At 36.4% G+C, this 26,993-nt stretch overlaps 1 protein-coding gene across 11 annotated transcripts in view; it reads right to left on the bottom strand.

The window, feature by feature from the left end:
• The window catches only part of fam177a1b (family with sequence similarity 177 member A1b), a 65,551-nt gene extending 44,157 nt beyond the window's left edge, over nucleotides 1-21,394 (bottom strand). For 4 of the 11 annotated variants that reach the window (XM_087297848.1, XM_087297849.1, XM_087297852.1 and 1 more), the window contains exons 1-4: nucleotides 21,280-21,394; nucleotides 20,046-20,225; nucleotides 19,852-19,918; nucleotides 2,144-2,241 (exon numbers count right to left, since the gene is read on the bottom strand). In XM_087297848.1, the coding sequence (XP_087153974.1) occupies nucleotides 2,144-2,241; nucleotides 19,852-19,918; nucleotides 20,046-20,225; nucleotides 21,280-21,348 (414 nt within the window). In that variant the 5' untranslated portion in view covers nucleotides 21,349-21,394. 11 annotated transcript variants of the gene reach the window in all.
• Between the last annotated feature and the right edge of the window lie 5,599 nt (nucleotides 21,395-26,993).

The following is a 26,993-nucleotide window of genomic DNA, read 5'->3' as shown; positions in this document are numbered from 1 at the left end:
GATCGAGCAATACCAGCATTGTTAGCTTGCCTGAATCTGTATTTAGGCGTATATCATTGATTATCTTTATAAGAGCGCTCTCTGTACTGTGATGTGCTCTGAAAAAAGATTGAAAATTGTCTTAACACCCCCTGAAGCTTAAGAACTTGTTAACCGGGTTAAAAACAACTTTTTTAATGATTTTGCCAATAAAAGGGAGATTTGATATTGGCCTGTAGTTGCTCAATAGGGTGTTATCCAGGTTGCTCTTCTTCAAGAGGGGTTTAACAACTGCAGTTTTAAGCAAGTTTGGAAAAATCCCTGAAAGCAGTGAAGCATTTACCACTTTTAGAAGATCCATTTCTAAACAGGTAAACACAGTTTTAAAGAATGATGTGGGGAGCGTGTCTGCAGGTTGATGTTTTCATAATTTGCACAGTCTCTTCTAAGATTTTACCATTAATTGCCATGAAATCAGACATAATATCTGATTTCTTAAGTTGTGGTTGAGCTAGTTTGACTTCGACACAAATTGGCTGATTGGATGAGCTGATTGCCTTTCTGATATTATTGATCTTGTCAGTAAAGAAATGAGCAAACTTATTACATTTGCTTTCAGAGAGTAGTTCACTTGGAAGAAAGTAGAACTATATTTTAGCCTTTATTTCATCTACAACATAACATGATGCACAAATTTGCTAGAGATAGCATTCATTCCTAGCTAACATGACTTTCTCTACCACTTCAGTTAAAACGATTATCATTTGACAAGCATCTACTAATTTTTTTTGACAAATTAAGTACTCTGAAATACACATGTGCAAAACACTGTTACTGTCAGTAGCTATTTTTCCACCCAAAAATGCTAATGAACGTTATGCGCAAAACTGGATCATCGCATAAATGACATACGAATAAAGCAGCATTTTCATCCAACGAGTCAAAGCAAACAAAATAGTCACTTCCTGATTAACTAGCGCCAAATATCAACAGTAAAAACTGCATTTGCTGCTGTAGGAGAAGCTTCGTCAATCTTTTCATCATCTAATAATTTACTCAGAAGGAAATACTGCCATGCATTAAATTCCTAAATATAAGATCACTTTTTGTAAAAGGTGCAGTAGGTGATTGTCTTTTTGTTGTGGTGGTTGAAAGTCTCTTCACAGTCTAATAGTAATGATTAAAGTAATTAATCTAAATGTATTTATATGTTTTTATATATTTTTTGCAAATGCAGATTTATACAATTGCGCAGCCTTTTGTACGCAGCTTTCACAAGCATGTGATCTGTAAAAACCTGCTGAAACAAAATTTTTAAAAACCTAAATCTATGTTGGAGTTACCTTTGCACGCTGAAGAAAGGATGACACCATGTCTGAAGGATTTCTCTTAGACAGGTAATGTTCTGTTTTAAAACTGTTTTAGCTTCACGCAAAGCTGATGTAACGTTAGATGTTGTTGTTACAAATGGGTTATATCTTCACAGAAGTGTTGTTCAGCCATTAAAATCTTCTGATGAAAGATTGATAAGACTACTTTCAGTTTCATAAGGGACCTTTTACAGCATCGATAATGTAGATTTTTATTAGTTTAACAACAAAACACTAGTAAATACTGCTATTCCGCCTAGTCTCTCCCTATATTGTTTACCATGCAACTCTAAATATTTGCTCTGAAATAGCATGTCAGTTTGGCTAGCATGCCGCTTGACAAGCACTAGTCGCTTTTACACCTGAGAGAGGGTTCTTTTGCTGTGCTCGTGTTTAAGGAGGTGTGGCTCTAGACAGCAAGGGAGGGACTGTGATTCAGAGATTTATGCTAAGCTGTTAGCATTGTGGACGATCACCTACTGCACCTTGAAATAAGTTTCAAAATGTTGATTTTGATTGAAAAAAATAATAATTTAACCATCAAAATGAGACTGGAAAATTAAAAACTGTTAGAATTTTGGGCACAATTTTTACTGATTTTAATACAGTTAATTGCAAATCGCACTATGGAGAAAACAACAAAACAACAGTAAATACAGATTACTTTATATATTACAAACAAGAACATAAAACATCTTTTTTAGAGCCTGTCCAGCTGGCATTAAATTTTGAACAAAATCCCATCTTTGTTAAGCCATTATTTTTGTTAACTCAGACTTGTGTATGAGTCGCACCTCTCTCTTTGACCTGCTGTATTCATCAATGGCATACTGGTATTTAGCTGAGGTGATGCCAAAAAGCGATGCCATCCGCTCACCGAGGTAGTCACAAGCTGAAAGATAGTAAAGGCAGAATTTAACAGTTATTTGAACCTAACATTTGCTATTATAAACTGTAATAATTAAACCCATCTACATGATTTTATAACTATATAGTATAGTTTTAAAGTGTTTTAAAAAAAGTTTAATACTTCTTTCAGGGGTCAAAAGATTTCAAATGATTTCTGTAAATTTTAAGGGGAGCATTACAATACAAACCAAGAATACAAAAATGAATCATATATTTTTTAAGCTTGAAGATGTTTCTCTTGTTTTGCAAATCTGAATAAAACATCAAAGCCAACATCGTGTCATATTCATTTAACATCATTTGCAATGGCTCGAGGATGAGTTCATTGCAAATTGTTCAGACACTAACATTAACACAGAAAATTATTTTGTAATCCCCAGGCATGATTACTCATGCACATCTTGTCCTTATGCCTGTGCACAGAATACGAATATGATTTGTAACAGTTTGGTTAACCAAAAAAAGAAGTCAGGAGTACATTTACATGATGGCAATGTATGGACAACCATCATCAAAATTATCCAAGATTGCAGTGATCTGCAAAATTGCCCAAACCGAAGTATTATGCATGTCACTTTGCAGAGAAACTGCAAAACATGTACAGTCCTGTAATCAACCATTGTTGTTTTATAAAATACTTGTGCATGCTGCAAATACATTAAACATTTAATTACAGAGCCTCCACAAAAGTATTCATAGCGCTTAACTTTTTCCACATTTCATTATGTTAAAGCCTTATTCCAAAATGGATTAAAATTCATTTATTTCCTCAAAATTCTACACAAAATATCCCAGTGTGTAAAAAGATTTTTTTTTAAATTGTTGCAATTTTAGTAAAAACGAAAAACCTGAAAAATCACATGTACATAAGTATTATTCACAGCCCTTGTCGTAAAGCTCTAAATGGAGCACAGGTACATTCTGTTTTCACAGATCATTCTTAAGATGTTTCAGCAGCTTAATTGGAGTTCACCTGTGATAAATTCAATTGATTGGACATGATTTGAAAAAGCATACACCTGCCTATATAAGGTCCCAGGGTTGACAGTGCATGTCAAAGCACAAACCAAGCATGAAGACAAAGGAAGCGTCTATAGACCTGAAAGTTACAATATTGAAAGTTATTATGTCATACAATAAAATTGAATGACACCCCTACATGGGTCATGTGCTCAAATCATTTTTTTTTTTTTAGGATCCGATTCATTGAAATGAGCTAATAAATCCCTGATCGATCTTATAATGTAGGTTGATCCACTACATAATCTAAATTTGTAATTTAAGTAAAAAATATATTGGGCAGGACTATTTCTTCTTTTTAAAATAAATCTTTGCTGTTGGAAATTCAGGTGCGAGAAGATGTTTCAGAAGATGTAACTGTTGTTAATAGGTTCTGTATATTGCTGTGCGCACGTTAAAATAATTCAGTATTTTAAAATGCAATACTTAATGTGTCAGACACAAAATAAAATTGTGTGCGTGTGTGTGTATGTATATATATATATATATATATATATATATATATATATATATATATATATATATATATATATATATATATATTAGGGGTGTAACGATTTATTGCGATGCAAAAATGTCTTGATTTGCATCGTGGCATTATGACGATTTGATTACGATATGACGCCGAAGAAATAGTAAACCTGCCTAAACTGCTGAAAAGAGCCACGACTGTCCTGTGTAATGAAAAGACGGCCCCCCTGTCACTCATCATGCCCAACATGAAGACAGCCATCCATAAAAACCTCTCAGACAGATACACATGAGTTCAGGATTATCTTATAGAACTGCTGATTACCTGGAAATGTGGATTTTTTTTGCACACACAAAAAACGCAAGTGAACAAGCAAAGCCTTAAGCTCTTACTGTTAAATTCAATTGAATAGAAAGCTTTTTTTTTTGCACCTTTACTTAAATTGTTCCTTAATTTTGTCTCTGTCATTTCAATAATATTTTTAAAGAAGTTTTTAAATTGTTTTATTTTCCAGAGACAGGCCGGTTTAATACATTTTCTAAAAGAAGGTTCAGTTTAACAAGTTGAAACAAAAGAAATACATAAAAAATAGTTTACTTGGTAAAATTTGCATTTCAGTTAAATTTTCAATTTTTATTCCAAATATCGTGATACATATCGAATCGTGAACATTATATCGTGATACACATCGTATCGTGAGCTGAGTGTATCGTTACACCCCTAATATATATATAATATATATAAGGGTTGCGCCGACAGATGATAGTATCGTGTATCGACGATAGGCAAAGATATTGCCAAGTGCTGGAACTTATAACGATTTTAAAGAAGATATTTAGCTCGTTTCGCATCAATAGATCTATTACATGTTTTAAGTGCATTATTGAAAAAAAATTAATAGTATTATTATTTTTAAACATTGTCATTAATAATAAATTAACTACAAATAATATGACAGCTTCAGCTGTTCACATCAACATCACCTGACCGACATTTTCGGACAAAAATGAATGACTTCGATTGCGCTTTTGCGCTCTCTCTCTCAGCAGCAGCGGAAGTGCAAGCTGTAGGTGAAGGCACAGCCACCTCTCAGAGCAAATTAGTTTGCAACTTTGCTGCCTAAAATAATAGGTTAATAGCAAAACTGAATTTAATTAACAAACAAGTTAAATAAAACGATTTGTAAAAATAAAACAACTAAAGAAGAAAATTAAAGAATTCTAAAACCAGCTCAGATATTCAGGAATAAAACGTGTTGAGGTCGTTGATCATTTGAGACTTTATAACAGCACTCCTGCAAGATTCTTTCTTGCTTTCACAAAAAAAAAGCTATTTATCTTTTATATCCGTTATTAATAGCCTATTTAAGTTTTAAGGGGGGCTATAGACTATATTTTTTGTGCATGCATTGACTGCTCCTTCAAATACATGGGATATACATGTCTTATTTGTGTTTAATTCAATAGAATGATAAACACGAACATGCGCCTCTTTCAGAAAATAACCTATTTATTTAATTAAAAAATATGTTAGGCCTATATTTATTTTTCTGGGCTATTAAATATTTTATTTAAACTAGCCTATATTAAGTTAAATTACAATATGTATTTTACCATTCGTTTTGGCATTAAAGAATTATTAAACAGATTATTAATAACTTATCAAAGAACATTTTACTGAGCTCATTGAAAAGTTTTAGGTCAAACAGGCCATTTAATATTAGAGCAATTGCCGACTTGCTGCAGCCATGTCTAAAATGAAAATTTCATCCGAAAACAATAAACATATAGCCTATGCCAAGCGCAATAATTGTGTTAGATCTTAGCAAATACAAACGTGACACTGTTGATTACTTTTGTGATGATTAGAGCTGAAGCCGCACCGCGCTCAACTGAACAAAAACATGGAAAACTTCACCGCTATTTCACGTGCAAGGCAGCAAATCCTCCATCCGCTTCCTGTCTGAAAGAATCTTAAGCATCCTTGTTTCTTTCTTGCCGAGATAAATATCATTTCATTTGCTTTCATTCATGTATATTAGATCCATTTTGCAGCAGTCCCGCGGGCAGCGGAGACTGGCATGAACCCGAAGTCACCTTTAAATCCTCTCCCACGCCGCAATGTTGCATCGAGTCTTTGAAATCATTTCAGTGTCAGTGCCTATTTAGCTGCAAGAGCGTGGTGATTTGCATTGGTTTGAATTATTATCCAAGATCAAACGCCATTCAAATGCAGTAGGTTATTAAATAAGTAAAAAAATCTGCCGAAAGGTTATTAAATATCTTTAGATATGGTTAAATACAATAATGAAATATTCTATACATAAACGTAACACTGCTGCACCCCCATGCGATAGTATCATGTATCAGCGAACTCACAGGGGGACGATATGGCGATCTGAAAATTTTGTATATCGCCCAACACTAAAATATATATAGATATACAGTTAAAGTCAGAATTGTTAGCCCCCTGTATTATTAGCCCCACAGTTTATCTTTCCCCCAATTTCTGTTTAACAGAGGGAAGGTTTTTTTAAACACATTTCTAAACATAATAGTTTTAGAAAACCATTTTTTAATAACTGATTTTTTTTTATCTTTGGCATGATGACAGTAAATAATATTTTACTAGATGTTTTTCAAGACACTTCTATACAGCTTAAAGTGACATTTAAAGGCTTAACTAGGTTAATTAGGTTAACTAGGCAGGTTAGGGTAATTAGGCAAGTTGTTATATAACGATGGTTTGATCTGTAGACTATCAAAAAATAATTTGCTTAAAGGGGCTAATAATTTTGTCCCTAAAATGGTCTTTAAAAAATAAAAACTGCTTTTATTCTAGCCGAAAAACAAATAAGACTTTCTCCAGAAGAAAATATATTATCAGACATACTGTAAAATTTTCTTGCTCTGTCAAACATAAATTGGGAAATCTTTAAAAAAAAAAAAAAAAATTTAAAAGGGGACTAATAATTCTGATTTCAATTGAATATATATATATATATATATATATATATATATATATATATATATATATATATATATATATATATATATATATGCATATAGTACATCAGAAATCTGGAATGGGCTACAAAAACATTAGCAAGATGCTGGGTATTAAAGTAACAACTATTGGTGCAATTGTGAGAAAATTTAAGAAGTATACCCTGACCATCAATAGACCTCGGTCTGGTGCTCCACAAAAGATTTCACCTGTGGGGTGGCAATGATCTTGAGAAATGTGAGAAATCGGCCTGCAACCACACAGCAGGAGTTAGTGAATGACCTCAAGGCAGCTGGGACCACAGTCACCAGGAAAACAATTGGCAACACTTTGCGCCGCAATGGATTAAAATCCTGCAGTGCCCGAAAGGTACCCCAGTTTAAGAAGGCACATGTGAGGGCCCACCTAAAGTATGCCAATGATCACCTCAAAAGATGTACAAAGTGATTGGGAGAAGGTTCTGTGGTCAGACGAGACCAAAATTTAACTATTTGGCCTAAACTCTACTTGTCATGTGTGGAGGAAGAAAAATGCTGCCCATGACCCCAGGAACACTGTACCCACCGTCAAGCATGGAGGTGGAAGCATTATGTTTTGGGGGTGTTTCTCTGCCAAAGGCACAGGGCTACTTCACCGCATCAGTAGGAAGATGGATGGAGCCATGTACTGTGCAGTCCTGAAGGACAACCTCCTCCCCTCTGCCAGGAAGTTGAAAATGGGTCGTTGTTGTGTCCTCCAACATGACAATGACCCGAAGCATACAGCAAAGGGAACAAAGGAGTGGCTCAAGAAGAACCACATTAAGGTCATGGAGTGGCCCAGCCAGTCTCCGGACCTCAATCCAATCAAAAATCTATTTAGGGAGCTGAAGGTCCGAGTTGCCAAGCGAGAGCCCACCAACCTTAATGATTTAGAGAGGATCTGCAAAGAAGAGTGGGCCAAAATTCCCCCTGATATGTGTGCTAACCTTGTGGTTAATTATAACAAACGTCTGTCTGCTGTGCTTGCAAACAAAGGCTGTGCCACCAAGTATTAGGTGCTTTTGGCTAGAGGGATCAAATACTTATTTCCCTAAATGAAATACAAATTAATTAAAATATTTTCTTTACAGTTATTTTCAGGATTTTCTTTTTAATATTCTGTCTACAGAATATTAATTCTATTCTATTAATTCATGAATTCTATTCTGGAATACATCTACCATTAAAAGTATAGAATGATCATGTCTTTATTAGTGGGCAAACCAACAAAATCATCAAGGGATCAAATACTTTTTACTCTCACTGTATATTGATCTGGCGCTGCAACTTATTGGGTCCCCCTTCACCGTAGGCGAGGTGGACGAAACTCCTAAATGTTTGGAGTTTTTTTTGGGGGGGGAGTGTACAGCAAGACCAGATGACAACAGGGCTTGCTGTACACCTCACTGAAACATTAATGCTGGCATCACCATCACTCCTGTCTCCTGAGCATCAATTATATGACAAGATGGCCATCTCCAGTCCTCCAGCTCACAATGTGGTAAACGTCATTCTGCCACCAGCTCACAAGATGGCTTCTTGTTCCGAGTCTGTTCCTGTCTTAGTTCCGGTTTCAGTTCCTAAAATGCCATCACCAGAGCCCCCAGAATGGCCACCTGAGTTGCCAGAGCTGCTACCACTACCAGAGCTATTACTGCCAGAGCTGCCACCGCCACCTCCAGAGCTGCCAGATCCTCCAGAGCTGCCAGATCCTCAGTCACTGCCAGATCCTCCAGAACTGAAAGAGCCGCTGCCACTGCCAGAGCCGCTGCCACTGACAGAACTGCTGCCACTGCCGTCAGTACTGCCTGAGCTGCCAGAGCCGCTGCCACTGTCAGAGCTGCCAGAACCACCGCCGCCGCCTGAGCTTCCTGAATGGCCGCCGCCTGAGCTTCCTGAATGGCCGCCGCCACCGCCTGAGCTTCCTGAATGGCCGCCGCCTGAGCTTCCTGAATGGCCGCCACTGCCTGAGCTTCCTGAATGGCCGCCACCGCCTGAGCTTCCTGAATGGCCGCCACCACCTGAGCTGCCTGAATGGCCGCCGCCTGAGCTTCCTGAATGGCCGCCACCACCTGAGCTTTCTGAATGGTCGCAGCCTCATGATCCAGGCCCTCCGCAGTTCCACTCTCCGGGCCCTCCGCAGCTCTACGATCTAAGCCCTCCACAGTTCCACTCTCCAGACCTTCCGCAGCTCTACGCTCCGGACCCTCCGCAGCTCCACGCTCCAGGCCTCCCGCAGCTCCACTCTCCAGGACTGCCTCAGCTCCATGCCCCAGGTACGCCCCAGCTGCATGGTCCTGGCCCCCCACAGTTCCACGCTCCGAGACCCTCCGCAGCTCCACGCTCCGGGCCCTCTGCAGCTCCACTCTCTAGGCCCGCCTCCGCTACATGCCCCATGTACGCCCCAGCTGCATGGTCCTGGACCTCCCTCCCTCCCTCCCCCTGTTCCGCCTCCGCTCCACCTCAAGCCTGAACAGTATTAGGAGTGTCTGGAAGCCACTCCTTAGAGGGAGGGCTCTGTCACATTCACCAGTGATCTTTAACCACCAGAGGTCACTGGAAAATAGGGCTGGGTATCGTTCCAAAATTTTCGATACCGATACCCTGAATTCGATACCAGTTCCGAACGATACTTTTTTCGATACTTTTATTTTAAGAAATATATTTTAACAAGATTAAATAACTCAATCTCTGAGAAACTTTGGTTTTATTTTTTCAGGATGTTTGGGACACTTTTCACAGCAGGCTTATCTGTAAGACCAATAAACAAAGGAACAAAAGCACAAAATGAACAGAGTGTAGTTAACACAATATATTAGTACAAACAGTTTTAATAAAGTTCAAGCAGTTTAAAATCAATCAATTTTAAGTATTTGTGAGGCTTACTGCTGCTTGAAGGTTTAGTTCACCCAAAAATTTAAATTCTGTCATTAATTATCTACAAATGAAGATATTTTGGATTTAATCCAAGAGCTTTCTGATCCTCCCATAGATAAATCAATGAATAAAGTTATTTTTGTTTACTTTGCACACAGGAGTATTCTCGCAGCTTCATATAATTATGATTGAACCACTTATATCACATATATTATTATGACTTATTTTGACTGTTTTTTTTTTTTTTGGTTCCTTTCTGGGCATTGAAAAATGCACATCCAGTAAATCTAATCTTTCTCCACCGTAGAAAAAGGCAGCAAACCTTTAACAATAAAATGTGTAAAGGCCCTGTGGCATTCACCTTTCAGCAGAAGCAGAGACTATAACATTAATGTGAAGAAAACATAAAAGCTAAACTGTAATGCAGCCAAGGATAAGGACATTTAAATAAGATAAGTTTAATGTGATGTAAACTTCATCATTTACTGTTAACCTTAAAGCATTTTAGTATCAACTCAGCTAGGTATTTAAAGGGTTATGACACCCCCCACTTTCGGTTAAAGTCTACTTCAGAATTTTTTCAAAAGATGCATGATTAATGGGCGTGGAGCTCCGCGTGCATCGGGCAGGAGTGGGCGTGGCCAGCAGGGGAGAAGGGGAGCGAATAACTGCTGTTGTCAGTTAGCTCACAAAATGAGACACAAAGAGGAGACGCATGAGTTTATAGTTTACAAAGTTAAAATGCAAAGAAATGAACAGTGATTTAATGCCCTGCTACATTTGTTATTTGTAATTTCATATACAGACAACCACAATCAGTGGCGTAGCGGACGGGCCCGCAGGGCACGCACCGCGGGGGGGCCCAGCGTGATTAGGGGGCCCCACGTCGTCGCGATTTTTAATAATTGAAAATCCAGAAACCGCAATAATCAAACTCTTGGGAACAACTGTGGCCGGAACCAAAGTTTACAGGTCTGTGTTCTCTGAATTCCGCTCAAGCGGTGGACTACTTCATTCTGATTGCTTGCCGCCGAACCGCGTCATAGCCAATGAAGACGCGCCGCTGTTTCTCGCCGCCGGTTCTCGTTAAAAAATGAAAGACTTCTGGCTACTTTGACGCTCTCGCCACTTTCGGTTTGTGATCGCTCCTCAGTTTGTGAAGGATTCCCCGCGTTGTCACGCCACCCCGCCACCTTTCCCCGCTCCTCAATTTGTGACATAGATATATATACACTAGATATCGCATAGGGACCCTGAGCATGCATCAATAGCACCGCCACATTGGTACAGTGCTCCCAGGACAAATGTCATTCAACCGCACTAGTTAGGACAGTGTTATTACGTGAAGATGCTCGACTTAAGCGCTGTCTACGAGTGTAGTAACGAGAAAACAAAGAAAACAAAGCACAAAGGCAGAACATTTCATAGGATTAAGTTTTTTACGTTTTTGTATGTTTTGAAAGTTGTGCTAAACAGGTCACGTTATTGATAATAGCTATAGTCACTTACTGCATTCACCATAAGGCAAAGTAGCACCAACTCGCACTAAACACTCAGTTTATGCTAGGTTTGTTGAATAAATCAGCAAACAATGCAAAAGAAATATGACAAAGAGATACTGCACTGCCAGAAACTTGTATTATTGTCGGCTAGCGAACGAGTCGTTCATAACGGAGATTCATTCACAAACGAATCGCTCCCTCCGTCAGTAGAGACAGTATGAGAAGTGAAAGCAGGAGAGGAGCTGTATTTCAGCACATGATTAGATCAAATTTAACAGGGAGAGTAAATGGTACATTTCCATACACACAAACACAAGCTTTTTGTCAGGAATGCCCGTGCGATAAGTGATTCATCAATGTAGAAAAGTGGTCAAATAAACATTTTCATAATAAAAAAATGCATATATGTGCATAATATGTGTATATCTATGTGTATATGTGTATAAAAAGCTCAACATTATCCAGTTTTCCCCACAATTAAAGCTGACAGGTGCTAACATTGTCTTAATTGATGCTCAACACACACAAATCTGTTAATATAAAAAAAAAAAAAGTTCTCCGGGGTGTCCTGAACCTTTAAAGCCATCGAAACAGTACATAACGTTACACAGCCTACGTTAGGTCCAAAAAAAGGATTAATAAATTTACCCCGCACAAACCCCGTTTACACTGTCAGGTCTTGATGCCCGATTCGATTTGTTGAAACATGTAAACGGACAAGCAAAAAAATCTGATATAGGCAACAAATCGGAATTGCAAATGCAAAACGCGCCTAACCCTGAAACTGAAAGCGAGACGTGACTTTTAAGGGGCTGTTTCATATGGATTTATTAATCATTCTTACTGTTTAGTGAACACAAACTGTCATAATTTATTAAAGACGCAAACCCCTCACTGCACGACAGCTGCGCACCTTCAGCAACCTCATAATTCCTGCAGCACGAGGACTTTATCATTGTTTATGAGCGCCAAAAGTGGTGGATCTGTTCGGCGAGTTTTGCCATCTGTGCCACACTAGCCACTGCGAAATATGCAAAGTGTTGTTTAAGCAGAGAATGGTTCAGTCCTGATTTACCCCCACGCAGTTTATATAATGGTATGGCCTGATGTGTGTGCGCACTGATGTTAGAGAGAATAAAGTTGCTTTGTGTAGCCCGCAGTGCGTGTATTATTATCGACAAAAAGCAAAAGTTACAACACGAAGTACGCCTAACTTTAAGGTGATTTTTGAAGCGGAGGAGGTGGAAAAGGGCCGTCAGCTTGCGCTTATGTCTGTATACCTTTCGGAGCCCCAGCCATCGCGCTTTAATACTCATCAGTCATGGAGGACAAGGCTTGTGGTGGGCACGTTGTTATGATGACTGCGCCGGCGTGATCTTCTTGCAGTCAAACGATGCAAAAATGCTTTAAAGTGTAGTGTACGCATTACAGCCTCACATTTGACAAGCTCTGAGTGAGTGGGCGTAACCGCCGTAAACTTTTGATTTTTAAGACAGTCTCACTGCAGCCAATTACCAGCATTTAACCCGGGCACGTTGACAAGATTATACCCTTGGGATTCGAAATTTTGGTACCGGACGAAAATGATTTTTTCAATGCTCGATAGTAGAGACGATTCGGTCGGTGCTTAAAAAGTATCGAACTTGATACCCAGCCCTACTGGAAAACATTCTCACTCACAGAACTACAAATCTGTTTGTAAATGGACTTCATACATGCTCTTCGCCCACACACCCCTGCTTCCTCATTTAGACTGATTACACTCGCACCACCTGAGGATTTTTAAAGACTGATAACACACTATTTAAGCAGCACACACAATCATTCAGATTGCCGAGTCTTGTTAACTGTACTAGTAACACTACAACGCGTTCTCCTTGTCTTGTTATCCTGTTTATTGTCCTTAGCCTTGTTAGCCTTGTTTTGTCTTACTCTGCCGCCTGCCTTACGACCTCCTGGCTGTTATATGACAACGATTCTGGACTGTCTCAATATACCCGTTTACACCTATATTGACCATTGCTTGCCTGACTACGATTAAACCTGCATTTGGATCCTACCTTCTGTTGTCAGTGTCACTCCCCATGGTTACAATAATCAATGAGAAGATCAGAATATATTCAATTTGGATTTCGTACCTGTATGTGTTTTTCCATTCAGGCTTAAATGCCATGAACTAATTTGTAAGTTAATTCTTTCGTTTCATAGATTTTAGTAGGACTAAGGATATGCATTGATAAGACATGGTCGTGAAAGCGAATTTGTAATTCCAATTATGTTCAATGCTTCTTGGTTTAAAATAGGTTAACAGTCAGTTAAAATAGAGTTTAATACACAGCTGCCTATTTCCTAGAGATGGGTTGCGGCTGGAAGGGCATCAGCTGCGTAAAAACTTGCTGGATAAGTTGGGGGTTCATTCCGCTGTGGCGACCCCAGATTAATAAAGGGACTAAGCCAACAAGAAAATAAATAAATGAAACAGAGCTGTCTAAATAATTTTCTATAAAATCCACATTTGATTACTAGGACTATTAAACTATTAATAAAAACTGTACTGAAAGAAAAAAGTACAAGAAAGAATGCCAATTTAAAGCAGAAACTTATCTTTTTAATGTGCTTTAATTTTAGAAAGTTATTTAGGATTTGTTACAAAAAAAAAATTAGCTAGCTAAAGTAAGCTGAAGAGTTAGCTTACTAAAGAAATTTTATGTCTGAGCGGGATCTGAGTGGTATTGGCGGAAAGTTAATGCAGTGCTTGCTTTGGGCAGTTAGCGATAAACTGGAGCACACGACCCAGGCCCAGCTTGGCCTGGCCCACCCAATCAGAAACTTGGCCAGCCCTGGCCCTACATCAGATAACAACAATTTTATTTGCAATGCGTTTCATAACTGAGAAAGCAGCATAAGATGTGATTGTGAGCTTCAAAAAACATGTTTTAGCAAGCCAGACTTATTTACAATCTTGATTAAAGTATTCTGTTTTAATAATTTTAAACCATTCAGGCTACAAAAGATGAAAAAGAAACTAATTCAGCATAGAGCGTAGGTTTCTGTGCGCATCACACGTCTGAGTGCACATCACCAAGCACACTTCATTATAGCATTTTTCTCATGGAAAAAGCAAACATTAAGTTCACTATCTGTTAATGACGCACAAAAACGGACAAATCACAGGCAGTTTCAGTAGTGAAATTCGTGCAAGGTGCAACATACAGAACTCAAACTCAAGTGCAAAGCATTTTTTTGCAGTCTGTGTCAAAAACATCAATATTTCGACACATATCCACACATAATTTTGCTTTCGCTTTGCTCTCTTTAAACGCGCGCTCTTCTCTTGACGCGCACTGCTGCGTGTCCCTCATTTGTATAAACAATATAGAGAGGTTAGTAACTGAACTCATTTCAATATAACTGACTCGATTAATTAAACACGAAAGCCGTGTAACGTGCTGTTGATTGACGTGTTGTCCTTTTTTCCCTTTAAATCTCTCAAATGATCATGGGATCTCCTCTGTTGTTGGACTTTAACTGATAAGGGAAAAACATCAAAATCATACACAAGATATCTTAAACTGTTACTGTTCACTGTTGTGCTTAACAATAGTGCAATACAATATTAAAAATTCAGAAATCAATAATGAATAGAATAAATATTGATAATTCAAGATGTTTCAGGGAGCAGGTCAACGTGCACACACACATAGCTTTATGATAAAGCACGTGAAACGCCATGTGTGTGTCGATTAAAACATGTTATGCTAAATAAACTCAGAAAAAAATATTTTGATAGGCTATACATGATAAGTGTATTTATTTTTTTAGAATTCAGTTTTGCCGAACATAAATGATTAAATGTTTTATTTCTGAAATAAAAAGTTTTTATATTGTTTGTCAACTCTGTCATGGATGATAGTAATGTTTAGAAATAATAATAAATCATAGCAAGAAAAATCCTAATGGATAGTTACTAAAATGGAACTGAATTGACAGTAACAATTTACAGTTTTACAACTTTTTAGCCAAACATTCTACTTGCTATAACTGCAAAGATCACTTGATACTAATGAAATCAGGATTAAAATATTTTTAAATTGTCCAATATGTGATTAATGATATATTCAGTTTTCCTTTTTTAATTGTGGTAATAGTATTGACAGTTTACAGTTTATACATATACAATTAAAATATTGGTGAATTTTCTTTTAAGAAAAGCAAAATAAAATATTTTTGATTGCACAATGATACATGATGAAAAAAAAAATACACTGACTAATTCGGACATCAAGAAGTCATGATTTTTGGTAATATGATCTTTGAAAATGTTGAACACATTTTACAAATAATCAAAAATGTAACAAATGTAATGTAACAAATTTTCAAAAGCTGAAAAAAGGTGCCTTTGGTCACTAAATGTAGCTGCAACTATAGAATCACCCATATAGTTGATAAAGAGCAACATGTTTTTTAGGAGTTTTCTTGCAAAACTTGGCAAACATCGCTTAAGCAAGCAAAGACTGAGATAAATATAATCTGCAGTACAAATAATAGTTTTAAAATAAAAGTTAGTTTGCTCTTTTTAAAATGACAGAGAACATTTAAAAAAAAAAAAAAAAAATATATATATATATATATATATATATATATATATATATATATATATATATATATATATATATATATATATATATATATATATATATTGTCAGGGTTGGTGATGGGAAATGGGGAAAAAGGAGCGAGGACTCAAGTGCAGGAATAATGGGAATTTATTAAATAATAAAAATAAAATAAAATGCAAAATAAACTACCCCGAGGGGGAAAACATTAACAAAACAAATACATACAAACAGGACTGGGCAGGCTGGCAACGATGATAACTGGAAACATGACAAAACAAGGGTTTAAACAACAACATGTGATGACGAACTGGCACAGGACAGCAAAAGTGAGGGGTATATAAACTGTAGAAAATTAACACACAAACAGGTGAACACAATTAACTAATAATGGGTTAACAAGGAGGGTGGGACAAGACAATAGACGGGAGAGCGCATGACACAGAGACAACACAAGCCATGCGCTCACTTAACAGGACAAGAACATGCAGCCAATGAGAGAACTCATTAACTGCATGTTCATGACAACAAACACAACACTGAAGCACACGACAAAAGCACGTGACCACAATGTAAACACCAAGCCACGTGCTTTGACAAGAGACGCAAGACACGAGCACACGATAGATAAACACCTTACCGTGCGCTCACACATAAGCAACGCGCATGCTTCATCTCAGCGCCAACCAAAACTGAAACCAACTAGACGGAGGCACCGAGAATAAAGCAGCGCGCTGCTGACAGAACAAACACAAACACTAGTACAAGAGCGCGCGCGTCTGAGGGACGCAGAGCGTGCGCGGCCACATCAAGTGGCAGCGCGCACACTCTGCGTACACCCACGACGGCGCGCGCGCACACAGAGACAGAAACAGGACCAGACATGGAGTAGTGTCAGAGCTCTGCCACCAAAACAAGAATTTACAAGACCAAAGTGGCAGAACCCTGACATATATATAACTTTAAAATTACCTTTAAAATAATTGTTGTCATATATATATATATATATATATATATATATATATATTTTTTTTTTTTTTTTTTTTTTGGCCCACCTGAAATGTCAGTTAGCACACCCTAAAATTCCAAGCTGGAGCCGGGCCTGACACTACCATGAGTGAAACGCTTGGCGGAGCATCACACCACACAGCTCCGCTCAAATGCTCTAGTTTGGGGAAAACCAGGTACCGCTCATCACCAGGCTTACACCATCCCTACAGTGAAGCATGGTGGTGGCAGCATCATGCTGTGGGGATGTTTTTCAGCAGCAGTAACTTGATGACTAGTCAGAATGGAGGGAAAGATAAATGTAGCCATGTACAGCACAAAACCTGCACTTGACCTCAGACTGGGGTGACGGTTCATCTTCCAGCTGGACAATGGCCCCAAAGGACACAGTCAAAATATTAACGGAGTGGCTTCACAACACCTCAATGAATGCCCAGCCAGAGTCCAGACCAAATTATATTGAACATCTTCAGAGAGATCTGAAAATGACTGCACACCGTCGCTTCCCATCCAACCTGATAAAGCTTGAGAGGCACTGCTAAGAGGAATGGGCAAAAATTCCCAAAGACAGGTGTGACAAGCTTGTGGTATCATATTCAAAAATACTTGAGGCTGTAATTGCTGCCAAAGTTGCATCAACAAAGTATTGAGCAAATGCAGTGAATATGCATGTACATGTGATTATTCAGGTTTTTTTTTTTCTGATAATTGCAACAATTTCAAAATGTTTTTTTTAACATTGTCAATATGGGGTATTGTGTGTAGAATTTTAATTAATTAATTTCATTTTGGAATAAGGCTGTAACAAAATTTGTGGAAAAAGTGAAGTGCTATGAATACTTTCCGGATGCACGTTATCTCACCATGCGTTTATGATGCTACATTTAGTATTTTACACAGTGATGCAATATTGTTTTCAATAACTAGAACTTTTAAACCCATGTTTAAGTTTGTTTTCAAGCCCAAAGCCCTACAGTTGTGTAAATGAATGGCTAAAACACACACAAAGTTGCACACGCACACATACATGCAGGCATGCACACACGCACAGACACAGATTTTATTGTTATAAGGTACATTCTACCAGAAATGTACATTTTCTTTAATACAAATGTGACAGGGCCTAACCTTCATGCTTGTCCTTCTAACAAAAAACACCTTCAACTTCTCCTCCGTCAAACGATGTCAGAGCCTTAAAGTCTCCAAGAAATCAAAACTAAGTAAATGATTTCATTAGCTCATATTGCTGGTTTTGTAGCGATCAATTCATCTGTGCATATAAGTAATAATAAAAAAAATAGTTTGCCCTTCTAATCTTTAATTGAAATCTGAAAATGAACTTTCTGTTTTCAGTTTTACTCTCAGATTACGTGATTTTGAGGTAATGCCTTTGGCTAACATATTTAACCACTCTGGTTCAACTGTCAGTTTTGACAACAAACAGAAATGTTGAGCAGGAGGAGTCTGATCTTTTAGAATAATATGTCAATTTTACTACACACATTTGTACTGGGGTAGAAAAAAAACTAGCCACTCGTTTGTTCATTTAAAATTCCATTGTTCATTGGGACTTTAAAGGTGTATTGCATACATTTTACATAAAATTTTATGCAAATGTGACAGGACTGGCCAAAACAAGGGAACAATTGTAAAATAGTATTTATTTGTAGAATTTATTTATAATTTTGTGTTTTTAATCAATTGATGTGAATGATAAAAACATAAGCTTGCTATTCATAGTGTTTTTTATTCTAAATAACAGTGGAGCACAAAACTACTAAAGCTTTAGGTTCAGTTGGGCTGAGGACAAGGACAAAGATAAAGTATGTCAATTTGTTAAGATAAAAAAAATAAAATCTAAAAACCAAATGAATGCCATATTCTGTTACAGAAATACTCGCATAAATACTGTAATAATAATTCCTTACATTTATATAGCGCTTTTCTAGAAACAAGCACTTTCTGGACACAAGCTCTTTACAAATTGGGAGGAATCTCCTCATCCACCACCAGTGTGCAGCATCCACCTACATGACGCGAAGGCAGCCATACTGCACCAGACCAAACACCAGTGATGAAGCCAGTTATGATATGGGGATGATTAGGAGCCCCTGATGGACAGAGGCCAGTGGGCAAATTTGGCCAGGATGCTGGGGTTAAAACCTTACTTTTTTTTTTGAGTTACATCCTGGGATTTTTAACAACCACAGAGAGTCATGACCTCAGTTTAACATCTAATCTGAAAGACAGTGCTAACTGAGCAGTATAGAGTCCCCTTCACAATACTGGGGCATTAGGACCCACAAAGACCGCAGGTTGAGCGTCCCCCGCTGGCCTAATTAACACCACTTCTGGCAGCAACATAGTTTTCCCATGTGGTCTCCCGCCCAGGTACTTAGCTTCAGTGTGAGACCATCTAAGAGTTGCAGAGAGCTAGCTGCCGGCTATCAACAATCAGTTCATTTTAGAATTATTTTGGGGTGAAATACTTTTTATTCACTGAATTTATGTTTTTTTTTCCAAGGACAGATTACTACACGTTACTAGAATGTCCCATAAGGTTGCTATTGCACCTATACATTTCAGTCAAATTAAATTCAACAATTGTAGTACGTACCACAGCAGACACAGCAGGTAACTGAAAACAATTAAATGAAAATTTAAAAATATTTCACAAAAGTTAAAGTAAAATGCGCAAATAAAATGTACAACATCATTTTTTTTTCTTTAAGCAGTTTTTATAAGAACTAAACTTGATTTGTTTCTTATTAAAAGAAACAAAAGTCCATCAGTCAAGAGATGTAGGTGAATTTTATTATTTAATAACAATAAAAACAGTCTGCAGGTAGAATATAGCCCACTGTCACGCACAGGTTCGATTTGTTAGACATGCATTTTCATTATTAGCTCCTAGAACAGCACAAGTTCTCATATTCCATGATTTTTTCCTGAAAGTTTTGTGGAGAAACAAATCCAACCTACTGGAAAATAAACTAAAATTGAATTTTGAGTAATTACACAGCCCTTGGTCAATCCACATGAGTTTTCAGTTTCATCAGAAAACTGACTCACCAGATATAGTAGATGTAGCTGCTCTCCACATGTGGAACCAAACATAAGGGCCCAACGTCAGGTTTGACTTCAAAACAAACGTGAAAAAATGGAAGTTACATTTATGTACTATACGACTTTAACCTTTACACTTTTTATTTCTCACTTTGGACATCTTTAAGCTTCATTGAGAAGATTTGTTGAAGCACACGTACTGCGTCTCTGGAGGACAGAAGGTCTTTCTTTGCGTTCTGCTTGTTGTCCTCCTCCTCATCTGTACTGTATTCTTCCATGGTTTCACCACTGGAGAAATGAATAATGCGACGTGGGATCTTCTCTTTTCTGTCCAGATCACCAAGCTCCACACATTCATATTCCTTCTCTTTTCCAGAGATCTGTCCACAGACACAAATATATGCCATCTAAATTAAGCATATGTTAATTACAACGTAAAGCACTTTTAAATGAGGGAAGAAATCTGTATTGTAAAAAGAAATGAATAGTAGTCTTACAAAGACCACAGTACAGTTACTATACCTAAACCATTAAAGCATTCAAATCCATTTTGACTAGAGATAAATAAATTCACTTTGCAAGTGTGTCCTTTTTTTACAAGTTTAAAAATGGCTTTACCAAGTAATGGCAAAGAATAAAATATAATAGGACCACTTGAAAATTCTGTTTGTCTTAAATTATGATGTATATAATTGGGTAAAATGTTATCACTTGTTGTATTCTATATAGGTTTGTATTAGTTGTATTCTATTAATTACCAAACATTAATTTCTCAACTCTACAGACAGGCTTAGTCAAAAAATGTAAATATAATTCTGACTTTCTTTTGTTATTTCACACACAAACACACACACATGCTCTAAATGACAAGCCTTGCAATGTATGTGCTATTTGAATATTATGTATGTGCTATTTGTAATAATAATCCGTTTCTCCTTTTTGCGATTAATTTTGAAATTAAAACATTGTAATATTCCCTCACAAGTTGTTCGAGGTTGACATTATAAAAATGTAAAGTTACATAAAACCTACTTACATTGTTTTGTTAGTCTAACGTTTTAAAACAAGTTAACATATTTTTTGTATAATTGTAGTAAAAAGACGTTGTGTGGTGAAAAACACAGTAAATAAACAGTTCGGTAGGTTAGAAACTATTTAATGTTAACTTTAATGTTAACGTTAACTTAGGTAGATTGCAGATCTTATAATTAAAACATGAACAAACTTTTATTTGAATTTATCAGGATTTAGATTGAATAATTAGTTGATATATATATATATATATATATATATATATATATATATATATATATATATATATATATATATATATATATATGTATATATATATATATATATATATATATACATACATGTATATATAAAACGTTACGCATGATTTAAATTAGTCAGATGTACAGCTGTTTAATTTACCTTGTCAGGCTCCATGTCCTGTAGGACAGTTATACTGACGCTGGAGAGAAAAAATGAGATTTTTGCCATCGCTATTGTGTATCAACTCCTCAGTGCAATAACATCAGCCGCCTTCACCGGGTGGAGCTTTTATCTATCACTGTACGTCTCTAGGGTAAAAGCACGTCATAAACATTACACTTGCGCCACCTGCCGTTCGGGAGCGGGAATCTAAGTCAACTTCCAGATTTTCTTAATTATAGTAATAATAATAATATTGATAATAATACATTCATTTATTTTCTTTTTAGCTTAGTCCCTTTTTTAATCCAGAGTCATCACAGCAGAATGAACCGTCAACTTCTCCAGCACGTTTTACATAGCAGATGCTCTTCCAGCAAATCCAAGTAAAACACGGCATCCACAATTCCAATACTCAAACAATATACTTAATTATATTACGACTTATGCAAAATCATAAACATAAAAATATTTTTTAACTATTAGAAAAAAAGCCATACTAGTTTATAAACAACTCCCTCTTCAAATCTGTTCAAAACAAAGTGCAAAATGAGTACAACCAATAAAACCAAACACATCAGGAAAATTATCAATGTGAAAACCACATTTTTCAGAGTCATTGTTGAATTCACCATTGCCTGTCACTTCTTGGGTAGGTCAAGAATAATTTCACAATACTGCTTCAGAAGGCCAGTCAAGCTTTAAAACAGAAAAGAGAAAGTACACTTTACATACTATTTTTGTTACATCTTTATACAGCACATGTGCCATGTTGACATTTAATTTTGACACTGAGAATGAAAAGGATCTGCAAAGTCACTGCAGAAAGAAACAGGCTGCGTCCAAAACTGCCTACCACTCAGCAGGCATTGCATTTGAATTCAAACGTACTGCTCGAGCGTTAGAAAAGTCTATACAGTATGAATGTGAAAAGTATGAATGGAATTCGAACGTACTACATCTACATTTTGTCATGGTCACGTGATCTGCGTCAGTTGCGTCGCTTCACTCCCATTCATGAATTCTCTCACGGTTTTAAGCATTAATAAAAAAATAAAAAATAATTTCTCTCAGGGGGCATCATGAGACAGCGCAGCGTTCATGGAATGCACACTCCAGAATCTCGGCAGAAGTAGTAAGTCATTCGGGTACTTCTCACATAATGATTTTCGAATTCTAGGACATACTACTTGGCTCGCATTCTGATTTTAGCATACTATATAGCATGGAAGTATATGGTTTCAGACACAGCCACAGTCTTGGTAAACAGTTTATTCACAGAAACTATGTAAACTTGCGTGTTTTTGTGTTGTTTTAGCATTCATTTAGGAGTATCAATGAACAAGACTGGTGTTTAACTTAACCTTTGTGCACTGTTTAAATTGACTACCCTTTTGTTTGTTCAGGATGAAAACATGCTGTCAAAATTAGTGTGTTAACACATGCGATTAATTTGAAGTAATTAACGCGTTAAAAAATTAACGCAATTAATGTAGTTGCATTTTTTTTATTTCATGTTGTGGCCGTGGTGTGTACAACATGCAAAAATATGGATAAGACCAAGAAAGCACTTTTTTAGACAAGTTTCAGTAAAAAAATAATTAATAGCCCCTATCACAAAGTGATACCGGTAAATATCTGGAAAATTTCTGGTGTTACGGTTTAACTGGTGACCGTTTTAACTGGTGTCCCTTTCCAGATGTAAGCTATTCACGTTTGCAGATTGGCAGATTCGTCACTTTTTCACAGCAACAAAACATGTTCATACCAAATAAAGATTCTTACTTGGTTGTCAGTGTCATTGTGTGCATTATTGATTTTAATATCTGTGTAGCAGAACAGTATATAACCAAACTAAATCTAAAAACTAATTAGAATTTACACGTCTTCAACAGGATTCGTACCCGTGTAGTGAAAAGGTTTAGCACACGTATCAATCAACTTATCTAATTGAGCTACTCGGATCATCAATCGAAGCGGTCTGTTTTAATATGTTTGTCAGTTATGCAGTTATGCATTCTACAAACTCTCCCGCTGATAGAATAGCTCTCTCTGACTAAACGATGCTTCATCAGTTGCTCAAACCATGTTTTTTCTTAGCTCTAGACTCATGTCTACCTGTGCCTTTGGAGTCGTGTTAACTCGTGACCCATGCTCATACATGTAACGTAAATAAAGATTTTATATTTAAAAAAAAAGAATACAATGACGATATTATTATGCAACATATTATGTCTAATATATAATATATATTTCATATATAATATTATGCAACAGAATATTAATTGAAAATCGCAACATTTCAATGTATTATCTTGGTCACATCTGTTTCAAGGCACATATGAACATGATTTGGCTACATCCGATAAAACTACTAAATGCTGCTAAGTCTTCGTCAGTGCTTGATAGCTCAACTTGATAGCATATGTAATGCTTTCTTGCGTCTCTTTTGTTAGTAGGTTCGAATCCACGTACAAGTTTTGTTTATGTAGCCTGATTTTTTAAATTCTGTTTAAAATAAAATCAGGGGAAGACTGCGATTTATAACGTATGCTTATTTAGCGGAACATCGTAGTCATTTAGAGCTATTCTGAGAAAATATCAGCTCGTGTGACTGTAGACACAGGATAACAGGAGTCAATGGGACTATTATATTCTGATTGCATAATATTATATATAAAATATATATTATATATATTAGACATAATATGTTGCATAATAATATCGTCATTGTATTCATTTTTTTGATAAAATCTTTATTTACGTTACATGTATGAGCATGGGTCACGAGTTAACACGACTCCAAAGGCACAGGTAGACATGAGTCTAGAGCTAAGAAAAAACATGGTTTGAGCAACTGATGAAGCATCGTTTAGTCACAGAGAGCTATTCTATCAGCGGGAGAGTTTGTAGAAACACGTTAACGCGAGTACATGTAACTAAACAGCATGTAAACATGTTAACATCGATGGAAACATGTTAACACAGGTCCACAACCACAGCAAGGCATGCTTTAACTGAGAAACATATTAAAACAGACCGTTATATGTGAGTTTCCGAGTAGCTCAGTTAGATAAGTCATTGAAATGTGTGCTACACCTTTTCACTACACGGGTTTGAATCCTGTTGAAGACATGTAAATTCTAATTATTTTTTTTAGATTTATTTTGGTTATATACTGTTCTGCTACACAGATATTAAAATCAATAATGCTCACAATGCCACTGACACCAAGTAATAAGAATCTTTATTTGGTATAGACATGTTTTGTTGCTGTAAAAAAAGTGAGGGATCTGCCAATCTGCAAACGTGAATAGCTTACATCTGGAAAGGGACACCAGTTAACACGGTCACCAGTTAAACCGTAACACCGGAACGACTTTACCGGTATATTCAAAAAAGGGGCTAATGTCGCATTAAGAGATTTTTTGGTCGATATAGGTAACTGGTAACTTCAGATTTGGAAGCCAATAGCTGATATATATATAGGCCGACAATTATAAATATTTCAAAATGTTATATTTTTATACAGCAAACTTCATAAAAGATTGAACTGCTCTTATGAACTGAATAGTCTATACTCAAAGTAAAAATGCTATAATTTCAAAATTGCAAGGTGATTATATAGACCTATATTCACGATTTCACATAAATCAGCATGCAAACAAGAATTCATTTCCTTTTCTTCATAGCAAATTAACATTCAACTTGACTGTTTCATAAAAATAATAGGTTAAATAACAAAATGGGATTTATTCAACGAGCAAGTTAAATATATTTTAAATAAAATGAAAGAGGCAAAGAGCTAAAAACTGAAACCAGCTCAAATGTTCTTGAACAAAACATGTTACAGTTATGTACATATGCACAAATATGTAATGTCCGAAAAAAGCCTTTTTAGAGGTGTTATGACAGTTCAGAGCCACTGTACAAGCGAAAAGCTAAATACAGATTGCATTACTTTAGAATATGCGGCATAGATTCATCCTATTTGGCGTTTTAGATTCTTTTGAACACATGTACCTACTGCTTATTAATCAGACAATGCTTCTATGTTCATCCTAGGCTTTGATGCATTGTTAGATTTTCATTTTTTTTTCTCTGATTTACTGTTTTTGTTTTTGCCCCATTGACTTTCATTACAATCACATTTGATGGTGCAAAAACACCAACACTTTGTTTTTGTTTACTCCATGTACTATAGTTTTGAAAGCTAAGATTTTCTCAGACACATCAAGGTAATTGTGCAAAGGTCACTCTCACACACTCACAGACACACACACTTTAATTTGCTGTTAACACTCCATATAACATCCAGAAATTAAGCTTTTTGTGCACAGGACTATCTAAAGGTTAATGGTGCCAACTGATGATCAACAGAAAAAAATGACAAATTTTACCTTTTCACAAGAGCAAAACCACCAACAATCAAACCTGCATGATTATATGGTGTCATTGTTTTGCAAACCAAAAACTGAGGTTATAATGGAAGTCAATGGGACAAAAACAGCCACCAACAATAAATTGTGAAAATAATAAAAATCTAACAGTGCATCAAAGCTAATGTTTTTTCTAATTATTCACATATCCAAGACTGATAAAACTTAAAATTGCAAACAAATCCAGTCCACAATTAGTTTTTATATTGAATATACATCATTTGGTGTGGTTTCATCAAATCAGTGATCAGTGACATAATTTATGAATTTGGCAATTAAAGTTAAAATTAGAGTTAAAATCCTGTAATTGTCTAAGCAATTTAGTAGTTTTGATCAGGACTGAGTTTGCTTAACGGATTTATGCAAAAAACAAATGTATATATACAGGGCCGGAGTGGGACTCCTTTTCAGCCCTGGAGTTTCAAGCCTCAGACCGGCCCACCTCAGTTCACGACTGACTATATTAAAATAAGATCATTTCCAATTCAGTTTCTAATTACACTATCACGTCTTTTTTTTTTTGAGAAAACAGCTGCTTAAAAACTTCAAATGTTCAACAACCCAAACAGTATTATATGTTTCAACAGTAAAAATGAAAATAATAACATACTCAGACGTGGATCAAATCCGGATCGACGACGTTGTATTTTAACGTGCTAACCACTGGACCACAACGATTGTACAGTGAAAGGTGGCTTATATCATTATTAACCTGTTAATCATAATCATATAATCATATATTAATTATTATTAATATATAATAATTAATATATAATCATATATTAATTATTAAACATTATTAACCTGCAGGCTGGTTATAAATCCTGTCGGACAACATCTCCAGATTACTTCGCACCATCTGACTAGCAGGTAAAAATTCACAAAATTCACATTATAGCCACCTAGACTCTTGTTCACCCCACTTAAACATCAGTAACGCATATCTGGCAAATCCTATAGAGACTGTGTCTGTTCCTCGTATTATTAGATTAAGAAATAAACGTACTGTGTGCTCCAGAAAAAATCTAGTAAGAATCAAACCAGAAAAACCAGTAGAAAGTGAAAATACAAATTTCGTAAAACTTGGTCTCCTAAACATCAGGTCACTTGCACCTAAAGCACTTATCATAAATGAAATAATAACAGAAAACAATCTTTATGCACTCTGTCTAACTGAAACCTGGCTGAAACAAAATGACTATATTAGCTTAAATGAAGCAACTCCTCCAGGATTCTTATATAAACATGAGGCTCGTCAAACTGGTCGTGGTGGTG

The sequence above is a fragment of the Danio rerio genome, chromosome 20 (assembly GCF_052040795.2).
Source record: "Danio rerio strain M-AB ecotype USA chromosome 20, GRCz13ab, whole genome shotgun sequence".
NCBI lineage: Eukaryota > Metazoa > Chordata > Actinopteri > Cypriniformes > Danionidae > Danio > Danio rerio.
The sequence above is the reverse complement of the archived record's forward strand: the minus strand, read 5'-3'. Positions and strand labels throughout refer to the sequence as shown.